This window comes from Gracilinanus agilis, chromosome 2, assembly GCF_016433145.1.
Source record: "Gracilinanus agilis isolate LMUSP501 chromosome 2, AgileGrace, whole genome shotgun sequence".
Classification (NCBI taxonomy): domain Eukaryota; kingdom Metazoa; phylum Chordata; class Mammalia; order Didelphimorphia; family Didelphidae; genus Gracilinanus; species Gracilinanus agilis.
This window is the reverse complement of record NC_058131.1, coordinates 282,097,307-282,122,694: the sequence shown is the minus strand read 5'-3', so window position 1 is coordinate 282,122,694 and position 25,388 is coordinate 282,097,307. Positions and strand designations below refer to the sequence as shown.

At 37.5% G+C, this 25,388-nt stretch overlaps 1 protein-coding gene across 1 annotated transcript in view; it reads left to right on the top strand.

Moving 5' to 3' along the window:
* GPR107 (G protein-coupled receptor 107) overlaps nucleotides 1–24,436 on the top strand; it is a 90,396-nt gene extending 65,960 nt beyond the window's left edge. Inside the window, exons 16-20 of the mRNA XM_044663982.1 lie at nucleotides 3,430–3,463; nucleotides 7,868–7,917; nucleotides 10,036–10,119; nucleotides 11,729–11,850; nucleotides 24,210–24,436. Of these exons, the coding sequence (XP_044519917.1) occupies nucleotides 3,430–3,463; nucleotides 7,868–7,917; nucleotides 10,036–10,119; nucleotides 11,729–11,850; nucleotides 24,210–24,306 (387 nt within the window). The 3' untranslated portion in view covers nucleotides 24,307–24,436. The remainder of the gene's footprint in view (nucleotides 1–3,429; nucleotides 3,464–7,867; nucleotides 7,918–10,035; nucleotides 10,120–11,728; nucleotides 11,851–24,209) is intronic.
* The last annotated feature ends 952 nt before the right edge of the window (nucleotides 24,437–25,388 follow it).

Genomic DNA, 25,388 nt, shown 5'->3' with positions numbered 1-25,388 from the left:
AATTTGTATTCATTGCCTTTGAATTATTCCCTTGGCTAGTATATGTAAACTGTAGTTGATTTACTTATGCCTAAATTGCTGTTATTAACCAGCTCTTCTTATTCAGTTAACATAAGTTTTCAGGGAAGGTCAGATTTATTCATCAAAGAAAGTTTTGTTGGTTGCTGTCCAAACTAGGCCTAAAAGGCTCTAACCTTTTACATTTTCTAGTATGTTGCTAAATTGTAATTTAAGACAGTGAATCAAGGAAAGCAAAGAAGCAGGATACATGGAATCTCAGGTTATAGTTTAGGATAGAATATTTAATTGACAATAGCTCACAATGTTGCAGGTGCTGGCCAAAGGCTCACTGCAGATATAGAAGGAATAGATGGGCTGAATCTAAGAATATTTTAAGGTCAGTAAGACCATTTGAAGGTGACTTTGCTAGAGAAATTTTAGAGGTAAAGATAGGAGAAGGTAAATCTGCCATCAGATTTCAAAGAATGATTTTAGGAAAAGAATTTACAGAATGATTGTCTCTAAAAAGCATATCTTTACCTCTGGCACAAATACATTTAAAAAAGCCTCATAGTGAACAGAATTTCAAGAATAACAATGTTTCAGTTTTACATTCATCCACAACAGTTTTATAAGGGTTCAAACATGAACATTGTCACTTCTCCCATCAGTTAGTTCCTTCCAGAGCCTGCATTTTGAGAACAAGCTCAGGGCAGTCCTGTTTCATCTCCTCATTTTCTCCTCCCCACTGTACTTCTTACTCAATGGACTTAGCCACTGTGCCCTAGCTCAGGTACTTTCATTCCCTTTAAATTAGTTCCTGTTAATTCCCTTTCCTGTTCTTTCTTCCACAGCCCTCATTTTCGAATTTTTTTCTCTGACACTCATTTCATTGATAAAAATATTTTAACTCTTTAAAAAAAAAACAACTCTTGCTTCAGCTCTTCCAAGAATTCTAATTTAATTTGTGCCCCTGCGGTGTTTTGCTTGTTGATGTTTTGGAGTTAGGAGTCATTCTCTTCTTATGAATTTGTGTCTTAATGGGATTCTTTTTGTTTGTTCATCCTTTCAGCCTATTTCTTGTCTTCAGACTTGATGTTAGGGCTGAGCTCTCTGCACTTTTGGAGGGAAGGTTTGTGCTAGTCCTGCTGTTGGTTGCTTGGAGTTTTATTGTTCTAAGATCTTTCTCAGGAATAACTCAGGCTAGAACTCTGTCATTCTTCTGGTTCTCTTATTGTGGTAAGGGCCAGGACAAAGTCTTTTTGTTGCCCCCTGCTCTGAGCTCTGCATATTTGACCTGGATTTGGGTCAGAACAATAGTAGATTGCTGCTAGATTCAGTCACTATTGGCTAGCTGGAAAAGTGTTGGTTCATCATGGCAGAACTACAGGCTCCCCTTTGATTTGGTAGTCCTAGCTTGGTTATTCTACTGTAGGCTTCAGACTGGGCTAGAAACTGGAAGGGAGACTCCCTAAGTCACACTGCTGGTGCTTATTTCTGAACTTAGTCCTCTCAGAGTATAACACTTAAGGTAAAAACCAGATAGTGTGTGACAAAGGTGTTGGGTGACACTTGTTCCTGTCAAGGTCGATGGGTGCCTTGCTATGGGTGAGGAACTTCCTTTTGCCTTGGTGCAGAGCCTCACCCTGTGTTGAAGTGGCCAGACTCTCTCCACAGTGCCCACAGACCTCTCTGACTCTATGTTGACCTGGGCTGGAAAAATTACTTATTGTGACTTCCTAGATTTCCCCATTAGCATTCAGCCTGGGGGCTTTTCTAGATCTCTTTGAAGGAATTTTTGGGGGGTTCTCTATACTACTTCTTGCTGTTCTATCATCTTGGCTCCCTCTTTTTAGTTATCCTTAGTAAATGGGCCAGTTACCAAATCAAGACAATGAAGACTAGGCTTTACAACATGCTCAACACATAGCAAGCCCATGCTGATCCCACTGACTCTGACTCTATGGATAGTTCCCTATGGGCATTGTGGTCTATCTTTACTACATATCTTACTTAAATCCTCTGAGGCAATTTGAGCAGTTTGAATTTTTAAAAAAAGCATTACCTTGTTGTTAAGAGACCTTGTGAAAACCAATATTCAAAAATTTTGCTTAGCCATGAGCAAAGAACACTGCCTTTTCTAAAAATTGAAGTGAAGTCTTTTCCAGAATGAGAAAGTCTTAACATTTCAGTAGATTCAGGTTTGCATTGTCTTTCTCCAATTTTTTCCTTTCTGGTTATTTTCAATATATCATCATTACTTTCTGAGTTTGAATCAAGATTCCACATGAAGTAATATCCATAGAAAAAGAGGAAGGAAAGGGTTGAGTATAGGTTAAGCCTTGGATATTTTCCTTAGATTCAAAGAAAAACTTGTATGGATCCCTATCCTTTTTACCACCCTTTCCATATCCTCCACCCCCAGAACTGTAGATGCTTTTTGTTCTTGTGTACCATATGAATCATTCAGTATTAACTTAAAGTAAAAGATGATGATGACTAAGCATTGGTAGTTTTGTATTTTGAGTCACTGTTGTGTTTCATTCTATCCCTAGGGTCTAAAACTTTGTCAATCCTTTTATTATCGTCATTCTTTAAGCATTTAGGAAACTCCTCAGGGAAATGAAATGAAAGAGATTGCCTCTGCATGGGAAAGAGGGAGAGCCTCTCACCTCAGCTGCAAACACCAGCAGAACATAGACTCAGAGGTCTGCTTTGATCTGAGGGGGGAAGAGAGAGCCACAGAGAAATAATCAATTGTAGAAGCATAGTTTTTGCTTTAGCACAGGCAGCAGGAGCTAAACTCAGGCCAGGCACTGGCCCTTTAAACTAGAGTATGAAGAGGTGGTTGTCCTGAGGGTGTTTGTGCTTCTCCCTTGTGGTAAGATTCCCTGGAATTAAGATGAGGTGCTTGGCTTTATATTCTTGAGGTTTTCTGGTGGTTGCAATTGTAGTTTTTAAATAGTACATAAAAGACCTTAAATTTTGAGATGAAAGGGAACATTAATCGGACTGGGCCATCCCCACCTTGCCCCCAACCCCACCCCTTACCCCAGTCAAGGGAGAGCACTCCCATTAGGCTGCTGGGTGAGGGTGGGGGGTAATGAGAGGCACAAGTGAAGAAGTGGGGGAGAGTGACCCAAGCACTCTGTTTCCCTCCAGCTCTGTTGATGTGAGCAGCCCACCTTATCCCTGTATACTCTCATTGGGCTACTGGGCAGAGGAACAGGTGAAGTGAGGAATGTCCTTAGACACATGGAGAAGGGGTGGGGAATGGCTCCACCCCAAGTCCCTCTGGCTTTCTAGTAAAAAATAAAAAATAAAAAATGACTGTAGGCATGCCCACAGAGAGGACTCTATGTGCCCTTTTTTTGGCACATGTACCATAGGTTCACCATCACGGGTCTAGGCCATCCCCTCATCTTATAGAGAAGGAATTTAAGGCCTGAGGAGGCAAAGTCAGGTTATATTCGGGTTGTGTCAGAATCAGAATTAGAACACAAGTCTCCTAACTTAAGAATTTAGTTCTTTCCAAACTGTCTTCTATGTAATACTTTGCTGTTGATTTTTAAACCATCATTTTCTCTTTCTTGTGGTAGGACCAGAAATAGCAGTTGTCTCTCCCTCCAATAGCAATTGTCTCTCCCTCCAATTCTGCCCCACTCCACCCCAGTGAACAATCCCTTTGATACCTAGTTTTAGTATTTTCAAAAGAATCATTTAGCAGGCAGTGCTTTGTAACTCTAATGTTATCTCTTCTGAAATATAAGGATCTGAAGCTCAGGATTCCAGCCCCTCTGATAGCTACATCACTGACTCATTGCATAACCCTGGGGAATTGTCACATGCTGCCTAGCTAGGAGGAGTAGCACTCTGTTTTCCCTTCCTGCCAGTGAGACATCATCTTCTATTGCCTGCCCAGCAACCTGACTCATCATGTGCCAAACAGATCTATTGGCACCCACGATGTCATGCCTCCCATGGACTAACTAAGGCTCTGACTATCTCTGGTTCATGATTTTTTTCCTGCTGACCTGAATTTCAAGCCAGGTTTGACAGCCACTTTTTGGACAGCCAATGTAGGAGTACAGAATTGAGAACTGAAAAGGACCTGGTCAAACCTTCACATTTTGCACATAAGGAAACTGTCCCAGAGACATTGATCTTGCTTGTCCAAGGTTATGTAGGTAGGAAGAATCAAACCCAGGCCCATGACTGGGCTCCTGGTGCTACTTCTACTGCATGCCATGGTCTCAGGTGCCTTAGTTATTACAAACTTTAATAACCATTCCAGGAAATAAACAGTTTAACCCTTTGCTTTCTCCTTAGAAATCTGTAACTAAAATCTTAGAAAGTGATGCAGGATTCTATTACTTGCTATGACTGTAAGCATCAATCACTTTTCACTTAAACTTACTCTATGACTATGTAAGCGCAAAACAATTGGGATACTTCGATTTTTCTTTTCTATCTTCATTAGAAATATAGTTCTTAGAAACAAAACACTGGTTATCTAGAATGTATAACTTACCCCTTGAAGTGGCATGACTCTTGTTCAAGATGACTTATTTTAATTGACACTTGGGGCTGGATTATTTTAATATGTTTCCAGAAAGTCTGGATTGTCTTAATATGTTTCCAGAAAGGTTCACAGATTGCCTTCAGAGGATTTCCCAGTTATGAGAACAGTTGACACACCCCTTTACTATGCCATAATGAAGACACTCCTCTGGACAAGGAAAAAGATGAGAGAAAAAGAGAGAGGGAGGATGCATTTCCATTAAAGCAAACCTCTGTTTTTAATTCTTCCTCTGACAGGATAGAAACAGTGATTCCCAGTATAGTTTTATGAAATGAACCAAATGTGCTTGTAAAGTACTTATTAGAAATCCAAGATAAGAAAGAAGTGATACTTTTGCGTGCAGAAACAGTTTCCTACATGAAGTCAGCCAAAATACATACAGGTCTCATTTGTTGGGTTTCTCAGACAATCAAAATGGAACAGCAAAAATGTAAGCATTTAAATATGGACCAGTTGCTGCTCCTTGTCTCTTATTCAACAGCCAGAAGGGAAATAGAGCACATTGCTTTTTTAGGGAAAGCCTCAGTTCACTCTGTAGATAAGGAAAAGATTGTATTTGTATAGGGGTAGGAGGGGGCGAGGGTGTTAACTATTTCTTTGTCCTTCTGACAATCTAAATATGGAAATGTTTTTTCTCTGCCATGAAACAAAAAAGACTAAATGATAGTTTATAAATGCTTATGAGCATTAACACATTGTGATGTGAATAATGAGAGAACCAGAGATTATAAGGGTAAGAGGTGGGGAAGAGAACCTTTGTTGGTGAATGTACTGTAATACAATTTTGACAAAAGCAAATGTTCATGAGTATATACCTCTATCATTCTTATCTTTCCCCCCAAACCTCCTCATTTTATTTGAACTTCCCTATTATTGTTTGTTTTTTAAACTCTTGCCTTCTGTCTTAGTAATGGTCCTAAGGCAGAAGACTGGTATGGGATAGGCAATTAGAATTAAGTGATTTGCTCAGGGTCACATAGCTAGGAAGTGTCTGTGGTCAGATTTGAACCTAGGACCTGCTATCTCTGGCCTGGTTTTCTATACACTGTGCCATGTAGCTGCCCTCTTCCCTATTACTGTTTTCCAAATTCAGGACCTCACTGCCACCTTGTCTTCTCCCTCTCCTTCTACATATTCAGTCAGTTGTCAGATTTTATCATCTCTGCCTTTGTAATTTGTCTCATACTTACACTTATCTCTTTCTGTCCATTCATAAATATGCATGGTTAGTTTGGTCCTTACTACTTCTTGCCTAGATTGTTGTCATAGACTTCCAAATGGTCTCCCTGCCTCAAGTCTTTCCCTTCTCCAATCTTTCCTCCACTCAGCTGCCAAAATTGGCTTCCTGAAGTCCAAGCCTGGCCATAAAACTCTAGAGGCCTCCTACTGACCACTTTCCACCTTTCCACTCTTCTTATTCTTTATTGCCTCACACATACTCTGCAATCCACACTGGGCTTCTTGTTGTTCCTTACACACAATTTTCCATCTGTAGGCTGTGCCGTTTCATCGACTGACCCAGTATGCTTGGAATGCTTTCCCTCCATACCTCTACTTTTTGGTTTCCCTTTGAGTTCTTCAAGACTCAGCCCAATTCCCACCTTCTGCAGGAGGCCTTTTACAGTTCCAACCACTATAGTGCTTCCTCAGATTCCCTTTTTCCTACTCTGTATATATAAGGTATCTGTAGTGAGAATTTGTTTTTCATTTACTGTATTAATTTCTATATATTAGTGTGTCTGAGATCTGGGTCAGAGATACCATCTAGTCTGCTCCGTTTTGCATTTTTTTTTTTTTGACCTTGGGAATCCCAAGAAATGTCTTTCTTTTTAACAGAATTTGGTAAATAAATGAAGGGAGGGTTTTTCCAGCCTACTTGCAAAATTTCACCTGTCAGTTTGGGAAAAGGCTGAAGGTCTGATGGACCACTTCTTAATTAGGTATCACCAGTTAAAGATGTCTTGGGATAGTCAAGGGAGGGTCTGAATAATGAGCTCCTAAAAATCTATTTATTAGAGTGCCTGACCCAGCTCAGGTCAAGCCTGGTACAAGAGAGCCATGGAGACCTATATTACTTTATCATTTATGATGCTGGCTTTACAATGAACCTGATATAATCAATAAACTTATATTCTTACCCCAAAATCAGTCTCTCAGGATAATTTTAATTGTGACAATATGTGAAATTTTTGGCTTGTCATTTCCCCCATTAGATAAATAAATGTTTGCTGGCTGACTTTTGACTCACATTTCACCTTCTGCAAGGAGGCCTTTCCTGGTACTCCCAGCTGCTAGTGTCTTCCCTTTTCAGATTACCTTCTTCTACTCTGTATATGTTTTATAGATACCCAATTATATCATGTCTCACTCATTAAAACACAAATTCCTTGAGGGCAGGGAGTATTCGTCGTAGGCATTTAATAAAAATTTGATGTTGTTGCTTTATAATTCCCTAATTCTAAAAGCTCTGATTCCCTTAGGAACTTTCTGTAGGTGTCATGCAGATAATTCTATCAATTGATCTAGGCATTCAAACTATGTTTTTCAATATACTACAAATTGTTAACCATGTTATGGGTAAATTTCTCCTTTAGTTTTGAGTGCCCCAAACTAATCATCATCCATAGAAGGAATAAGAAGAAAAAAATTTCTTTCTTCACCACCAACTGTAACATGCTTAAATTGAGGCAATAATTGAATGTTACTAATCAGAATTAATTTATTTCAGTAAGATTTATGATGAATGAAAGAATTACTAGGCTAAAAAAAAGATACTTCTCTTTAGTCATCAATATTTCATAATGGTAGGTGAAGATAAGAAAGTTTGTTCTTTCTTTTGACCTTGGACACAGATTTGGTCTGACTTACCCAGAAAAGTAACAGGTAATATGCTTAAAAGGGTTAAAATTATGTAATGAAAAGGGATCACAGTGAAAACCTAATTGAATTCTGCAAAAGCCACAGATGTGGTTAATTGAAACCACAACCTCAGCAATAAGAGGCTCTTCCAAATGGTACATTTGGGCCAGTTTAAGACAGTTCAATTCTACAAGCAGAATTTGGGATTTCAAGTACTTTGCTCCACTATATTCCCTTTTCCTTCATGATACTTGTAACGTGTAATGCCAAATGAGCTGAACACCTGGGATGTTTAATTTTTACATTGCTTTGCTGATCTGCACCGGTGTTTAGCTCTCTTTTCAGAGAAATGATTGCAACTACCTGATTGTAACTTGCCATAAAATAAAATAATGATCTCTTTCTTTTGTTCCCTTCTCTCCATAGCTGCTATTAACTTAGCAAAGCTGAAACTATTCAGACATTACTACGTATTGGTGAGTAAGAAATCTTAAATCTGTAAATGAGGACCAAGTTGGGAGAACAAAAGTACTGTGTTTTTTTAGGTGGGCCTTAAATTTTTACCCTCATAATTAATTTTTAAAAACCATGAGTCATCCCTTTATTCGTACAGTTTTAGAATTTCATTTTTTAATGAAATTAAACATTTTAATTTTTATTGAATAAAGCAGCAGATACCTGTTTACTTATTATCCTTGTCATTAAGAATGGAGACATGTTAAGATTAAAAATGATAAAGACTGATATAATAAGAGAAATTAGTAGTTTAATTAAAGCCATGGCCATGTTGGTAAAATATATATATGACCGCGCCTGCCTAGCTTTTAGATTTACCGCCAGAGCCCATCCTCTCCGCGCGTCAGTCAGCTCCTCAGGAAGATCAAGAGGCATTCTTTTGGCCCTCCTCTGAATTTAAACTGCCCCCTGCGTGGGGACCTTTGACGTCCCCACACCCTAAGACCCATTGGAATCATGGGTAATATAGTCTCAAAGTCTCTCACATGTCCATAGGGAGTCTGCTAAACACTTCCCTGAATTTAAAACAAACAGACAATAATGAAACATTCCCTGCCCTCAAGAAGCTTACATTCTATTAAAAACAGTGCATACATAAGCAGAGAGAAATTGTACTCAAAATAAATGCAAAGTAATGTGGGGTGATAAAAAACAGAAACAGCAGAGAATAGGAAAGGCCTCCTGTAGAAGATGGCAATTGACTTAAGCTTTTAAAGAAACAAAGGGTTTAAGGATCAGAGGTGAGGAGGTAGTGCCATCCAGGCAGGAGAAACAGCTTTTGTAAAGCCATGCAGTTTGAAGATAGAATACCTTCTCCCTAGATTTCATAGTGCAGTTAAAGAAAATGAATTTCGCCCTCTGATGAACAACTTTCATTCTTTGAGACTAGAAAAACTATTTGCAGCAAGTTTTTTAAATCTTGAAAACAAGATAACAGATGAGATTTGTTTCTTAAAATTAGCATTACAAACAGAGCTTGCTGGAAGTCATTCAGTTCACAGATTTTTCCTAAAAAGATGAAATTCCAGACCCTTTGTGGGGGTGGCAGGCAAGAGCCTTCTAGAATTGGTCTGCTCACTCTGAAAGAAGTGTTTTATGAATCTTTCTGTCATACCATCTGTGACTTTGGCATTGTCAGCAGCCTTCAAATAGTTCACTTTCCTAAGCAAATGTTAGAGTTGTAAACACAAAGATGGCACCGTAGACCAATTAGCTGTAATCGTTATTTTAAAAACTAAGCATGGAGATTAAATAATTCTCCTTTTGAGTCAAGCGAAGGTATCTTTGTAGCATCATCTCTAAATATGTGTATGTAGTAAGTGTTTAACTTCAGATTACAAAGTCAGTGCTATCTCACCTAAACTTTGTGTAACTGGAACATTTGATACCACAACAACCTTCTGTTTACTCCTAGTAAGATTTGATGATTGTGTCAGCCAATGTGGCTAAATCCTTAACCCAGGGAGGTGGTGTTGAGGCATACCCAGAGCTTTGTCTCAAGGCTATTTAGTATTTTAGCTTCCCCTTAATGTGTTCCTCACATTTGTGGAATGTCAGTATGTTTAACCAAGAATGTGAGGATCTGAATATTTGGATTGTTTTTGTATCACGTTGTTTTCTGTTGTCACTTGAAAAATCATTAGAAATATATCTCTTAAAAAAAAAAAAGAAATATATCTCTTAAATCTGGAAATTGAAATGTATCTTTTGGAGACTGAAACTAAAGAAGGCATTATTTTTTCCTCAATAAAGAGAAGGGATATATTTAAATGAGATGAGAAAGGGATCGCTTTTAGAGTTCAAATCAGTCATACTCAAAATGTTTTTGCACTCTTCTCAAGTTGCACTATTTTGAGCACTTATATTGTCTAAAGATAATGAAGGAATTTCAAGTGTAACTACCACAAAATCAATTCTGTTCTTTACCTTCTCACCCCTATTATAACTGGTAATAGCCTAAAGTGATATGCTCCAATTAGTTCTGTTTTACTTTCTATAGTTTTAAATGCGTTTGAGTAGAAGAAAATAGTGGCATGCAATATTGATTTTATTTATTTTACCTTTACCTTTTTCTGTAGATCGTGTGTTATATTTATTTCACAAGGATCATTGCAATTCTCCTCAAACTTGCTGTTCCATTCCAGTGGAAATGGCTCTACCAGGTATGCAGTTATCTTCTTAATAATTTAGGTAAATGAGTATAAGGCATTCCCCCTTTTAAAAAAGAAAATCTGTTATGACTATACTGTTGTCTCATTGCCTTGAGGGTGAACTGCTAAGTCCTTCTTTTTCTTTTTATCTTCAATTGAAAATCGCCTTTTGTCCATGGAAGATGCAGGATTACATGGAAAATCTGAAAGTAATTGCATTATTGATTCAATTTTTAGTTTACTAAGATTTTGTGGGAGAAAAAAAAACCTTAGGCTAAGAAAGAAAACTTAATATGTGCCTTTAATAATTAAAGCTGCCACTCTCCCTCCCCCCATCTACTAACATAGGTTTTTTTCCCCCCTTCTTTTTGGATTTATTTACATAAAGTAGCCTTGATCTCTTGCCCCTACTAGCTCTCATATCTTTTTTTTTTTTAAACCCTTACCTTTCTGTCTTAGAATTAATACTGTGTATTGGTACCAAGGAGAAGAGTGGTAAGGGCTAGGCAGTAGGAATTAAATGACTTACCCAAGGTCACACAGCTAGGAAGTGTCTGAGGCCAGATTTTAACCCAGGACCTCCCTTCTCCAGACCTGGCTTTCAAACCACTGAGCCACTTTGTTGCCCCCTAGTATCTGGTCTTTTTTTTTTTTTTTTTTTTTATTATTTTTAAGTTAAAAAAAAGTTGGTAGAATGGGAAGGCAGACTTGTGTTTTACCAATTTTTGAAATTCTAAGACCTATGCTTATCAGTAACTCACCAATAACTTAGTCTTAGAGACTTGCTTGGAGCTGAAAAGTTAATTGACTTGTCCTTAGCTGCATGGCATAGAACTAGTATGGGTCAAAGTCAGGATTTGAATTCAAGTCTTAACAACTTCAGATCCAACTCTATCCACTATTGTTTCACTGCACTGCCTCTTATGATAACACAAAGTATGAGATGTATAAGATAATTCCTAAGCTACTTTCTTACTTTGAGAAAGCAACAAGGTATCATGAAAAGAACAGTGGACTTAGGGTTAGGAAACCTGGTTCAAAGCCTGGTTCTGAAACACCACTGTGTAACCATGGTATTTATCTCTTTAGACTTCAGTTGCCTTACCTGTAAAATAAAAACACTTCCAGGAATAGGTTAACTATTTGGAGTTGCCAAACAATTTTGAAGAATTTCTTTTCCTTAAAAAAGTATACCTCTGGAGCAGCTATGTTTATACAATGGATAGAACATCAGATTTGGAGTCTGGAGGACCCGAATTCAAATTTGACCTCAGAGACTTCCTAGCTGCATGACCTTGGATGAGTCATGTAACTCAGATTCCCTAGCCCTTGCTGCTCTTCTTAGAACTGATACTACAACAAATAGTAAGGATTTTTTAAAAAAAGGATACTTCATGTTCATGTTTAAAATAAGTGCTTCTAAATTTGTCTTCCTGGAATACTACTAAACGTTAAGGCCTTAGCAAAAGTGCCCCAATACAACTGCTGTTTGAATCTAATGGAAGAGCATAAACTAATGGTGGGAGAGAGGATTGCATATGTTCCTTTGTTTAATTCCAGTTCTGTTCCAAGTATAGTCTTGCTAATCCCTTTATGGGTGGGGGGGTGTCTCATTTTGCAGCTCCTGGATGAAATGGCAACTCTGGTGTTCTTTGTTCTAACTGGCTATAAATTCCGTCCAGCATCTGATAATCCCTACCTGCAACTGTCTCAGGAAGATGATGATTTGGAAATGGAATCTGTGTAAGGACTCTCTACCCTCTTCTCTAAGTAATCTTTGTTTTCTTCTTTTCTTTCTCTACCTCAATCCTTCACATTGAACAAAAATACTCCAGTGTAAGTAAATTGGGTAGACTGAGTTATTAATCTGAAGTGCTGCAGATTTAAATTTCCTTTATATTTGACAGAAAGAAATAGACATTCAAACCCAAGTAGTATGAAGTGTCTACCAAGCATTACACAATTTATTAAGGGAAGAGAAGTGATTGTCACTCTTTTAAGAAGAATTGACATGTTTAAGCTAGTAACTTCCTTTTAGTAACTCAGGTAATGTGTTTCAGATGCAAGTTAGGACTTGAAATGCACTTGGGCACTTTTGGTGGAATCAAAACCAAAATATGAATGAGTGGCAGTTTAGCTTCTGTCTTTAGGAGTTGGTGACTGAAAATTCTATAGTCTGGTGTTTGTAGTAAGTCTGTTAATCTTGCTTATTTACAAATAATATTTGTCATCATGGAGTTAACTCAACTTTCCTAGTTAATGTATTGGCATTGAGTTCATGTGACTGTAAAAATGGACATTTCTATTTAACAAGGCAAGTGGCTTTAAAACTTTCATTTCATGAGAATAATTATAATTCATAGAGAGATCCTGGACTGAATTCTGATTTGTGGGGTTTTAAAAAGGAAGGGGCCCTTGTCTGTGTTTAGGGAAATAAAAGGTATAGAACTATTAAAAGGTACATCAGATGGTGTATAGTCCATACTAGCATGATATATGCTGGATTTTAGTTGATTTGTGGATTTGTAGGGGGGTTAGCCAGAAGGCAGCCATATTTATATTCCTTTTTATTTTACTTGTCAGGTCAACAAGCATTTATTAAATGCTTGCCGTGTGCCAGAAGTTCTTTGCATGCGGTGCTGGAAGCATTTTGACTTTTTGCACTTTTAAGTGATGAGAAACAGCTCATGCATGATTATATATAATCCAAAGGATTACAATATGTGATGACTCCCTTTATATTTATTACCACTACTGGAAAAATAATTCAAAGACATACTCCACTCTTGGGTCAATAATAGATTCTTTTCAAAGAACAACCATTTTTCTCTCCTTGATTCTGAATAAACCAACAGTGAAGAAAAGCAAGTAAGATAGTAATAGGAAATATATTTGCAGAATTAGCAAAATCCTGGTAAGTGGCTTTCCTGTTAAGGACCCACAAACTGGAGTCAATTTAATAAGCAGTAGCATCTGCAATCCACCATGCTGACAGAATTTCAATTAGACCCTATCTCTGTGGCAACATATGAGAGAAAAAAAATATCATCTCTCTAATATGTTTTCAGGTTGCAACTTCAACCTGAATATGGGGGTGTGGGTGTGGAAATAGTGTGTTAGAGTAAAGAGTTGGGAAATGGGAGCAGGGGGTGCTTTTTATTCCACATGCCCTGTTATTCATTGAATAATAGCACTGGAAGAAACATCTACTATAAGTTTCTTAACTCATATATGATGAAGCTTTAGTTTCTTGAAGATATCTTTTTGTCTTTCAACATCTTGGGCTTATTTCCCTCTGCCACTTTTTGATGGGTGGTACTATAGGCGTGATAATGGATATTGTAAGGAGAAGATGTGAATGTTCATGTAATATAATGGTACAAGGGTCATCAGTGTACAGAAAGCTAAATAATGATTGGGCAGAGAGGAGAGACAGTGTGAGCTAGTACATTCTGGCAAATTCACAAGTGAAATGAATAGAAAAAGTTTGAGAAACATGAATTCAAGTGTTTTTGAGTCATCATTTGTACTCAGTGCTTCAGTTTACACTCCAGATAAAATGGGAGTAATAGTACTAACCACCAGAATTATTCTGCTAAATAATTTTAAATTGACTTCTATAAACTACACAGAAATTAAACATTTGACTCCTCTTGACTACAATGGCTGCTGTGAGGTGGGGAATGTTTATGGTGCTGAGATTTTTGGTACCCAGTCACAGGACTTTGGAGAAATGAAATCTGTGAAGGAGGATAGCTGCCTCTCCCTAGTTGCACCTTTATATTTTGCAGTTAGTGGAACCGAAGAGCCTTAAATAAGAAAAGAATTGTTCATCTGGGAAAGTTCTAAAGTTACTAAGAATTTTTTTGTTGAAAGATTTCTGTGAATTTATTAGAGATGGCACAGCAGAAAAGGGCTGAATTCGGGTTCAGATTATCAGTGTGCAATCTCTATTCCTCTGAAAGAGAATGAAAAGGCTAAATATCAACTTTCAGAGAAAGAGAAGCAACCCAGAACTGTTATTTCCCTGTTCTGATTAGGGAAATGACATTTCCAGAGGACTTCTGGCTTAAACATCTAGATATCACTCAAACCAGAAGTAGCTAGAACTTCATCTTCTAGAAGGGTTTGAGGTCAGTTCAATTTAAGGAACCCATGTTAAGAATTTATTCTATGCAAAGCTATGAGGATGCAAAGATTTCAAAGTACCTGATCCCTACCTTGCAAACACTTAGTGTTCTCTTGTAGGCACACGTGGACACAGGAAAGAATAAGACAAGGCAGAGTGTGGGAAGAGCAAAGGATGCTAGTGATCTGTAATGCTCTAAGAAAATTTGACAGGGGAAAAGAGCCTTTTCATCTGGAAAGAACAAAGAAAGGGATATAAACTGAGGCAAAAGTCTATTCATGTCACTGAGGGAATTGCAGGTTTTCAAACATGAAGTGGTAGTAGGAATTGAGTGAACCACACTGACTCTATCTTGTGACTCAACAGTGCCAAAGCTAAGAAAGGCAATTGGTCCCAATTTGTTATGCAGTTAGCATGCATTGCTTAATAACTCAATGTGCTCAGGAGTTACAAACCTTTGTTTCCTCATTCATTTCATTTCTTCCCCCACCACATCACCTAGGAACTTGTCAGGTCATATCAGAAGAGAAGGAAATGCATTTTAGGCACAAGAGAGGGTCCTATATAAATATACAAAGGCAAGAGATGGCAGGAAACAGCTAGGAGTCCTTTTTTTTTTTTTCCTCAAAGGAAGATGCACAAACTTTTATTAAACAAAAACCAAAAAATTTTCCTTTTAAATTCAATTTATGATTATCTACATATCTATCTGGAGGCTGGGTTCTCTTTGCCTCACCCAGACTGGAAATAAGATCTAGTAGTCCATTTTGGCTAGTATATAGAGTACCCTATATGGTAAGGAGAACTAAAAATACCAAAAGTTCTTTCCTTTAGGATTAAGTTATTAGGTAGCTAGGAGATTCAGTGGATAGAGAGCCAGATCTGGAAACCAGAGAACCTGGGTTTGAATCTGGCCTCAGATACTTCTTAGCTGTGTGACCCTGGGCAATTCACCTAACCCCAGTTGTATAGTCCTTACTGTTCTTCTGCCTTAGAATTGATATTTAGTATTGATTCTATGACAGAAGGTAAGGGTTTTGTTTTTTTAAGTTATTCTAAGGGAGAATAGAACCCTTGTATTACTGTGTTAGCACATCAATTGTCTTTTGCCAGTTGGTGATAAAACTCCCTACCCTTTACACCAATCCCCTCAAATAGGGAAAATCACCTATATACTTGGCCAAAGCAGATTATTGCATATAAGCACTCCACAGCTTTAACTTGGTTGTGATTCCTAGATGACCAAATTTGGACTTTATTTGATATGAAGAACCCATCCAAGGGTTCATCTTCTTTGTGACAGACATCATCCTGGATGCCCTGTGAGCTCTGATTTCTTGATTACTCAATCTTTCATTTCCTCTGACTTGAGCTTCATTCACAGTTTTTGGAGATTTCCTTCCAATGCATTTTTTTCTCTGGTTCTCTACTACCTCTTATTGGAAATTTTGCTTTAAAAGTTCCTGTGACTATCACATCTCTGTGACATAGTCTCTTTGTTGATTTTATTCTGATTAGCTATTTATGTGTATTTCAAAAGAAGGCCTTTGGTCAGGAAAAGCTCTGGGGTGGGTGGGTGTGTCTGTGTCCATATCCATATCCTTATTTCAGCCATGTCACTTGGGAGAAATCCTTTCTATTTTTTATTTCAGAGAGAGGAATTGTTTGCCTCATGTGAAGTTATTAAGCCAGTAGACCAAATATGATGTCTCCCTAGGAGAATAAATAACGACAAAATTATAAGTAACACTGATTTTCAGTCTTAGTCCCCTTCCCCCCTTACTTCAACATCTCTCTCTCTCTGGGCTGAGATTCAAAGATGCTTCTAATTTTCAGTAATGGAACTTGTCATTAAAAATTCAGTAAGTTAAAAAGTATTGAATGCAATTTTAATTACTAGACTCAGTAGCCTTTAAGTTTAGCATGCATATTCATGGTGATCTGGATTATTTCTGTCATCCTGTGACTAAGAGCAGTGGGGGGTGGGGGAGGAGGAAATGCTGGATTTCTGTGTCGCAGCTGGGAGGTGGTCTCCTTAGAGTTCTGCCTCCAGTCTACCATTCTCAAGACTACTGTTAACCTCTTGCTGCCTATTGATTTGACTTGTTGTGAGAAGTGGAAGCAGGGGAATTGAAGCCTAATTTAGTAATCTATTAACTATGCCAAGCTACATTTAAATCCAGAAGACATTCTGTGTTTGGTTGTAGAAACTACCAGGATAATTACTTAAGGCTAAGGCCTGCATTGATTGCAACATAGTGAAATAGGAGGTCTGAGTTCTAATCTTAGTTCTTTTATGTGACCTTGAGCAAGTTGCTTTACTATCTCTGGGCCTTATTTTCTTCTCTTGTAAAGTGGAAACAGTGGGGTGCTATGGTAGTCTAAAGTTGCTTCCAACATAGAAATTCTGAGATTCTGCAACTAAGGGATCTGTTCTTTAGATATCAGCTCTACAAAGACAATTATTGTGGCTTATCTGTTAATTGAATTGAATCCCATGAAAGGCAGATAGAATTTCAGGCCTGGAGTCAGAAAGACCTGACCTAGCTATTTGACTCTGGGCAATTCACATAATGCTGTTTGCCTCAGTTTCCTCAAGCTGAAGAAGTGACAAATTACTGTAGTATCTTTGCCAGGAAAAGCCCAAAGAGAGTCATGAAGAATCAGATATGACTGAAACCACCAAACAATTTCAAATGACAATTATTATTACTTTTCTACAAATTGAATGATTTGCAAAGCTTTCTGCCTGGTTCACCTATAATTATTACGTTGGAAAAGCAGGTAGGCCAGTTATATAATAAGAGCAAGAGAAATAACAGATAGCTATTGATAGCTAAACTACAAATCCCTTGAAGGATAGCCCTCTGTAGCATGGCCCACCAGCTCTTTGCCTGTTGGGACACTTTTATCAGACAAGAATGAGTGAGAAGAAAAACATGAAGCAGAGAAGTTATTGAATCACCCTTCCTGTGTTCCTTATTGAGATTTTTGGGATACTAATATAATCTTTGCTGATGCTGTTTGTTTTAAACATGCAAATGTACTTCAGTTTGCAGCCAGCATCAAGAGAATTCATTGGAGACCCACTTGGAGTGGCTCACATTTAGCTCACTTTAGGCTAAAAAATGCTATTTCTCATAACCTTGTGAGATTGGTAATGCTTCCTAAGGGCTAATTGTGGTTTGCTGATAAAACAGGATAGGATAGTGTAATTTATAGATTTCATGCTACAACATTCCCATAGTAGCTGATTTTTACCATCTACTTCATTTTGACAGGGTAGGTTATCCTTAGATGATAAGGGAAGAGGGGAAAGAAGGTAGAAAAGAAAAGAGGAAAAAACTTTCCATATAGCAACAAAACTTGGCAACAGGGTTTGGAATGCACTCTGTTTATATGTCAGCATGTTTTGAACTTCTTTCTTTTTTAAACCTTAGCTGCTTTTTTTTCAGTTAGGTTACCCTAACCTAAGAAAAATTCAGTCCTCAGTGGAAAAACTTTAGATTGCTTTTTGTTTCTGAATTAAGTACCCTTGAGGGCAAGTGAAGAAAGTATACTAGCTATCAAAAGGTTTGTTGTGTTATTTGGTGATGTGATTGCAACATTTCCCAGTATTCAAGTCAAGATGTTTAGAAGAAATAACATTGTAATCGTTGTGTTGCTCTCAGAGAAATATGAGAACTCTTTCTAAATAAGGTCAGCCATTTTTTGTGAACCAGCAGAGAGTAAATGGTCATGAGTTATATCAGTGGGATTTTTTTCTGTGCTTTGGAAAGAAGTCTGTGATTCACAGGCCTTTATTCATTAACATTAGCATCTACATTTAAGATTTTTTTAGTTACTTTGTTTACCAACGGTAGAATTTATATAGAAGGAATAGTGATTCCCTTTATAAGATACTTTTGTCCTTTCTCATCTAAAATATAAAGTGGTCTGGGACTGCTAAGACCTCTGGGGAAATAATCCTCTCCTTTCAAGATTTCTCCCCAAAATAGTGATATCCACATAACCATGAATGTGTAGCCTAACAGAGCTTTTCCACTCCAGGTGACTGACCCCTGCAAAATTTAGCAACACAGCCTTCCCTCAGCTGGGCTCACAGGTTTTGTTAGCTCAACTAACATTGTTTAAGAATCTTTAGAGAGCGGGCAGCTAAGTGGTTCAGTGGATTGAAAGCCAGGCCCAGAGATGGGAGGTCCTGGGTTCAAATATGGCCTCAGACACTTTCTAGCTGTGTGTCACTTGACCCCCATTGCCAAGCCCTTACCACTCTTGTGCCTTGGAGCCAATACACAGTATTGATTCCAAGACAGAAGGTAAAGGGTTTTTTTGGGGGAAAAAAAAGAATCTTTAGGGAGCAAGATAAGCTCAAAATGGGTACATTATTTAGACATAAAGGGATCATATTTGGGGAACACAGGAAAATTTACTTTTCAGAACTATGGATAAGAGCAGAAGTCATAATTGAACAAGAGATAAAGGATCACAGGGAATAAAATGGATAATTTTGATTGCATAAAAGATAAAAGGTTTTATATAAACAAAAGCAGTGAAACCAAGTTTAGAAGGAAAATAGGAAAGAGGAAAAAATTTTTATAGCAAATTTCTTTGATAAAAGCCTCATTTCTCAAATATGTGGAGAACTGGACAAAATTTGTACAAATAGAGCCATTCCTCAATTGATAAACGATAAAAGGATATGAAGTCATTTTTGAGAAGAAGAAATCAAAGCTATTAATAGTCACATAAAAATGCTCTAAATCACCAAGAATTAGAAAAATACAAATTAAAACAACTTGGAAGTATCATTGCATCAGATTGACTAACATGGCAGAAAAGGAAAATGACAAATGTTAGAGGAAATGTAGAAAAATAGGAACACTGATGCATTGTCTTTAGTAGAATTGTGAACTGGTCCAACCATTTTGGAGAACAATTTGGAACTGTGTCCAGAGGGCTATAAAATTGCACATATCCTTTGACCTAGCAATACTACCAGTAGGTCTAAATCCCAAAGAGGTCAAAGAAAAAGGAAGGACCCATATGTACAAAAATATTCATATAGCTTTTTTGTGGTTACAAAAAATTAGATATTGAAGAGATGCTCATTAAATGGGGAATGGTAGGGGGCAGCTGGGTAGCTCAGTGGATTGAGAGTCAGGCCTGGAGACGGGAGATCCTAGGTTCAAATCTGACCTCAGACACTTCCCAGCTGTGTGACCCTGGGCAAGTCACTTGACCCTCATTGCCTACCCTTACCACTATTGACTCTAAGACGGAAGGTAAGGGTTTAAAAAAAAAAATGGGGAATGACAGAACAAGTTGTGGTATATTGTTGTGTTGGAAGACTATTGTGCTGTAAGAAATGACAGTCAAGGTGGTTTCAGAAAAACCTGGAAAGTTTTATATGAACTAATGAAAAGTGAAGGGGACAGAAACAGGAGAACATTGTACACAGTAACAACTCTATAATGATGATCAATATGAAAATGTTAGTTCCTCTGATCAGTACAATGATCTAAGACAATTCAAAGGACTCTTAATGAAAAATCCATCTCCAAAGAGAGAACTGATGAGCTCTGAGTACAGATTAAAACATTTTCTCCCACTTTTTTCTACTTCTTTATTTTTCTTTTGGGAGTGGAGGGGACATAGATAATGTGGAAATATGATTTGTATAATTGTATAAATGGGTTTCATATTTCTTACCTCTTCAAGTGGAATGGGAAAAGGATATTAGAGGAAGGAAGAAATTTGGAACTGAAAATGATTTTTTTAATTTTAAAAAGAAAAACATTTTTTAAAAGAATCTTTGTAGAGAAAAAACTGCCAACTCCTAGAGGATTAAAAAGATTTATGAGGCAATAGGCATGATAATAGTCTAAGACAGCAATCTCTTAAGAAATAAAGTTTCAAGAAAAGTGGAGCCCAGGTAATAGGAAGAAATATAGCAAGCCATTCCCTCTAATTCCTCCAGGCATCTAGAAAGTGTACCATATATAACAACATCCTAATCAGGAAATCCAAGGAAAAATTATCATGTTTCCAGTTCAGGTCAGTGTAAGGAGAGACAGAGATTTGTGGAGAGCGGGGATGAGATCTGGCAGGAACTTACTTCATGAAGCACAAGAAAAGTGGTAGATCAAGGCAAAAAGAGGTCTTAGGTCTAGCTTTGGGGATCCTGATTTTCCTAGAGTACAGGAACAGGTGCCAGTTAGAAGCTCTGTTTCTCACTACCTATTTCCAGGGTACAGATCCAGAGAGCACTAAGAAAGGAACCTGCCCCTAAAAGTGACATATTATAGGATGACTAATACTCAGGCAGAAGCAAACAGCAGCTGAATGGCTTTAGTCTGCAGCCTACATAAGAATACCAGGGGAGGAATCCCAGAGGAAAGGGAAGCCTAAAATTCTGTCACTTTGAACCACCAGACCTTAACATTCTTCTGATAGTGACTGAGTCTAGCAGTAGTCTACTGGAATCCAAATGGATGAAGCAAACCCACAGGTTTATGGCTCAAACCCAAATTCAGATTAAGAATGTTCAGAGCTTAGACCAGTGGGGCAGTAATTAGACTTTGCCCTGGGTCTCATAACTTTGAGAGCACTGGTAATTTTCTGGTTCCTATCTTAAGATATCTCTAAGATCCTAGAATTACAAATTATTCAGTCCCTCATGAAAATAGCACCAGGACCCAGCCCAGACATTCCTTCCAGAAGTTCTCAGAGTCTGCCCCAACATCAAGTCCAAAATCAAGAAGTAGGCTAGAAAAATAAGCAAACAATTAAAGTACCCCCAACCCCCCCCCTAAAAAACTATTATGGTGACAAGAATGCCTCAAAGCACAAACCTAAAAGAAAATGACTCCAAAACATTAACAAGAATAACCTCAAAGCAAAATGAAGCTTAAATTCAACTAGAATTTTTGGGAGAAATGAAGCAAGAGTTGGTTGATTCTTTTTTAAAGACTTCAATACTTTTTCTAAATTAAATGAGTGTTAGAGGGAAAAATTGAAAAAGAAATGAGAATTATGAAAGAAAAATATGGAAAGGGAATTAATAGTTTGACAAAAGAGGTACAAAACCTTGCCCAAGCAACTAACTTCCTGAATATTAAAAATGTCCAAATAGAAACCAAAGAACCTATGAGACAAGAAGAAATATTACAGCAATGTCGAAAAACTGAGAAAAAAAATAGAAGAAAATATAAGGTGTCTCATAGCAAAAACCAACCTAAAAAAGAGATGGAGAAAAGATAATCTAAGAATCATTGAACTACCTGAGAGTCATAATAGAGAGACAGATAGAGAACTAGCAGAGATATCATGTTTCATGAAATCACAAAAGAAAACTGTCCAAATCCTTGAGGAACCAGAAGGCAAATAAATATCAATAATAAGAATAATTGATAGTAAGATAACAATAAATGGTGATAAATTGGTTTCATTCTAATATGAGGACTTGATGTGGACTTGATATGTGTCCCCTCTGAACCCATCATCAGAAGTTATAGAAGAAATCTCAGTTGAGGACCTTCAAGTGGTTCTGTTGTATCATGCTTGTCTTCAAAGAAGAATGGAAAGGGAAGAGTTGTTCAGTCATTTCAGTTGTGTCTGACCCTTCATGACCCTATATGGGGTTTTCTTGGCAAAGATACTAGAGTGGTTTGCCATTTCCTTCTCCAGCTCATTTTGCAGATGAGAAAACTAAAGCAAATAGGGTTGTGACCTATCCAGATTCACACAGCTAGTTTCTGAGGCCAGATTTGAACTCGGGAAGATGAGACTTTCCAGACTATAGGTTCAGCACTCTAGCCACCTCACCACCTAGGGCAGGAAGGGGTAGAAGAAGATAAGTGGAAGTCATATTATATAATCAGAGTGCACAAGTAGAAGACTACCAAGATGATGGAATGGGAAGGGTAAATGGGACTTGAACTTCAGAGGAGTTGAAGGAGAGAAAAATACACATATTTGCCTAGGAATAATAATAGAGTAGGTTAAGGGAAGGACTAAGTACTAAGCAAAACAAACTAACAGTATCTACAAAAATATAGCAGCTCTTATTGCAGTAGAGTATTGGATCTAAAAGAGTTTCCATCAGTTGGAGAAAGGTTGAAAAAGTTATGGCTTATAAATGTTATTGATAGAATGCTATTGTGCTCTAAGAAATGATGAAGGGATTTCAGAGAAACCTAGGGAGATTTGTATAAACTGATGCAAAGTGAAATCAGCAGAACCCAGAGAGCAATTTATATAATGACAACAATATTGTAAAGGCAAAAACTTTAAAAGAATTAGGAATTCTCATCCACAATTCTAGAGGACTAATGATGAAATATCCTACCCAGGGACATCTAGGTAGCATGGTGGATAGAGCACCAGGCCTGGAGTCAAGAGGGCCTAGGTTCAAGTCTGGTCTCAGACATTTCGTAACTATCTGACCCTGGGCAAGTCATTTTACCCCAACTGCTTAGCCTTTGTCACTTTTCTGCCTTGGAACCAATCCTTAATATTATTTCTAAGGCAGAAGATAAGGGTTTAAAAAAGAAAGCAAGAAACATGCTCTTTACCTCCTGATAGAGAAGTGAAAGACTAAGTGCAGAATGTGGCTTTTTTTTTCTCAGACATAACCAATGCCAGAATCGTCTTGCTTGACTATATATGTCTGTAACAGTTTTTTTTTTTTCTGTTTTTGAAATTTGGTGGGGAAGAGAGGGGTGCAGGAAGGAAAAGAAAGGATATTTTTGTTGATTAAAGTTTAATTTTTAAAAGAAATCTAGCAACAAAGATGGAAATAGGAAAAGACTTTCTTTCCCTTCCTACAAAATCTTATTTTACTGATATCAGCTTTACTTGTATAAAAGTCATAGATCACATTGCTGTTGAATTACTCTTTTCATTTTTTGGTGTGTTTTTATTTTTTGCCAATTACATGTATTAACAAATTTCCACATGTTTTCCTAAGTTTTATGATCAAACTTATCTCCCTCCCTTCTCTTCCCTCCCCCCCCCAACCCCCCAGTGCTGGCAGGCAGTTCAACCTAGATTTATACATGTATGATCATGCAAAACATATTTCCATACTGTTCATTTTTGTTAAGTGAGTAATCTTATAAAACCAAAACCCCCAAAACATAAAACCAAATAAACAATTGAAAAACCATATGCTTTCATCTACATTTTGATTCCAACAGTTCTTTCTCTGGAAGTGTGTAGCATTCTTTGTCCTAAGTCCCTCAGAATTGTCCTGGATCCTTGTATTGCTGGAGTAGCTAAGTCTTTCACAGTTGATCATGCCACAGTATTACTGTTACTGTGTACAGTGTTTTCCTGTTTCTATTTTATTTCACTCTGCATCAGTCTGTGATGGTCTTTCTAACTCTTTCTAAAATCAGCCTGCTTTCATCATTCCTTACAGCACAATAGTGAATTACTCTTTAGATGAAATGAGGCAAAGTTAGTTCTGTGAAAAGAATTTATTAACCTAATAACTTGGCTTCCTATTCAGGAAGTTCCTATTTGTCATTGGGTGAACACTATTACATTGATGCTACTGTGGAGATTGTATTACAGCAATTGGATCTATGTCATTTCATCATTTTTTTTTTTTCGTTTCTCAGCATCCATCCTTTTCAGTTATTCCATTCATGTTCTGCTTCATTAAACTCAACTTTTTATGCCCCTTAGCTTCTTTAGCAGACTTAGTTGCATGTGATTTTATTGGTATATAAAAGTTCGTCACTTTTAGGTTGTCCACCTCATTCTCCTCTGCTGAATTCAAGGTTCTAATTGATATCAGATCAGTTTTCCTTCTGAACTGTAATATCAGACTTTGATTTATAGAGGTCAGTTTGTTACTTCAAAAAAAATATAAAAACTAAAAACCGTACAAAGAATTAGGGTGGGAGGGAGACAATTGAAAGAAGCTGTTGCTGAAATTTTCTTAACTGCATATTTATTATTTTAGGGTGACAACTTCAGGAGTGATGGAGAATATGAAGAAAGTCAAGAAGGTGACAAATGGATCTGTGGATCCCCAAGGTGAATGGGAGAGCACAGCATGATGGAACAAACTTTAAGAAGAGCACTTTCCAAAAAACTTTTAATTTATTAATAGTACTGTCAGTGAACAGGAGCAGCCTACATCTCCCAACATTGATACAACAAAAGAGTGTGACTAGGAGCAAAATGTCACAGAAGCCTAATTTCTTCCTCTGTACTTTAAGGAAACTGGAGCCGTTGCTGCCCACAAGAAAATTTGAACTTTCCTCAAGGTGGGAATGATGTGTGGGAAACACTAAGGAGGAAAATATGAGGATTTCATTTGTTTTCATTTTTATATGCACATACCTTCCCCCAGCCCCCTTTGTTAACGACTAGGTATTCAAAAATTTATTTAGTTCTGTTCTAGACTGTGCTATACCGATGGAAAGAGACTGTCTCTGTGTGCTGTGTGTGTGTGTGTGTGTGTGTGTGTGTGTGTGTGTGTGTGTGTGTGTGTGTATGTGTGTGTAAGACAGAGAAAGAGAAATATTTGTGATACAAATCATTGAACAGGAAAGCTATATTGGACAAGGGGAACAAAAGTTAAATGAAAAGACTCAGTTAATAAAGAATAAAGTTCAGTCAGTGTGAGAATGGAACAAAGAAAATAATGAAATTAAGTTATTTTATTAAGCAAAATAGGCATCACTTGGGCAGAAATGTAATTACATCTTTAAAGCATGCATCTGGGACCCAGGAGTCCTGGGTGTGGTCCTGAGGACTGCCACTGATTCCAAGTATGGCCTTGGCAGGTCCTTCTTCATTGGTGACTAAGTCATCTCATTTGCAAAACAGGATAATACTTTAGTAAAGTGCTTTACCATCCTAGGGCTGTGATGCCATGCTCAGGATGAATGATTACCCTCTTCTTCTGTGATGCAATCCAAGTAGGAGAACATGATTTTCCTTATTAAGATGGGATCTGCTTGTAGTTAGCTATACTCTAGCTGTCTCTGTTACCTCAGGAATGAGAGGGAAAGTCGTAGGCCTGAAATTTTTTTAATTAATTCTTCTATGAAGTTTCCACTAGACCATTCTCTTCCCCCCCTAACCCCCCCTTAGAACACTAACTCCTTTCTCCTCTTGGGAGCAATATTTCTTT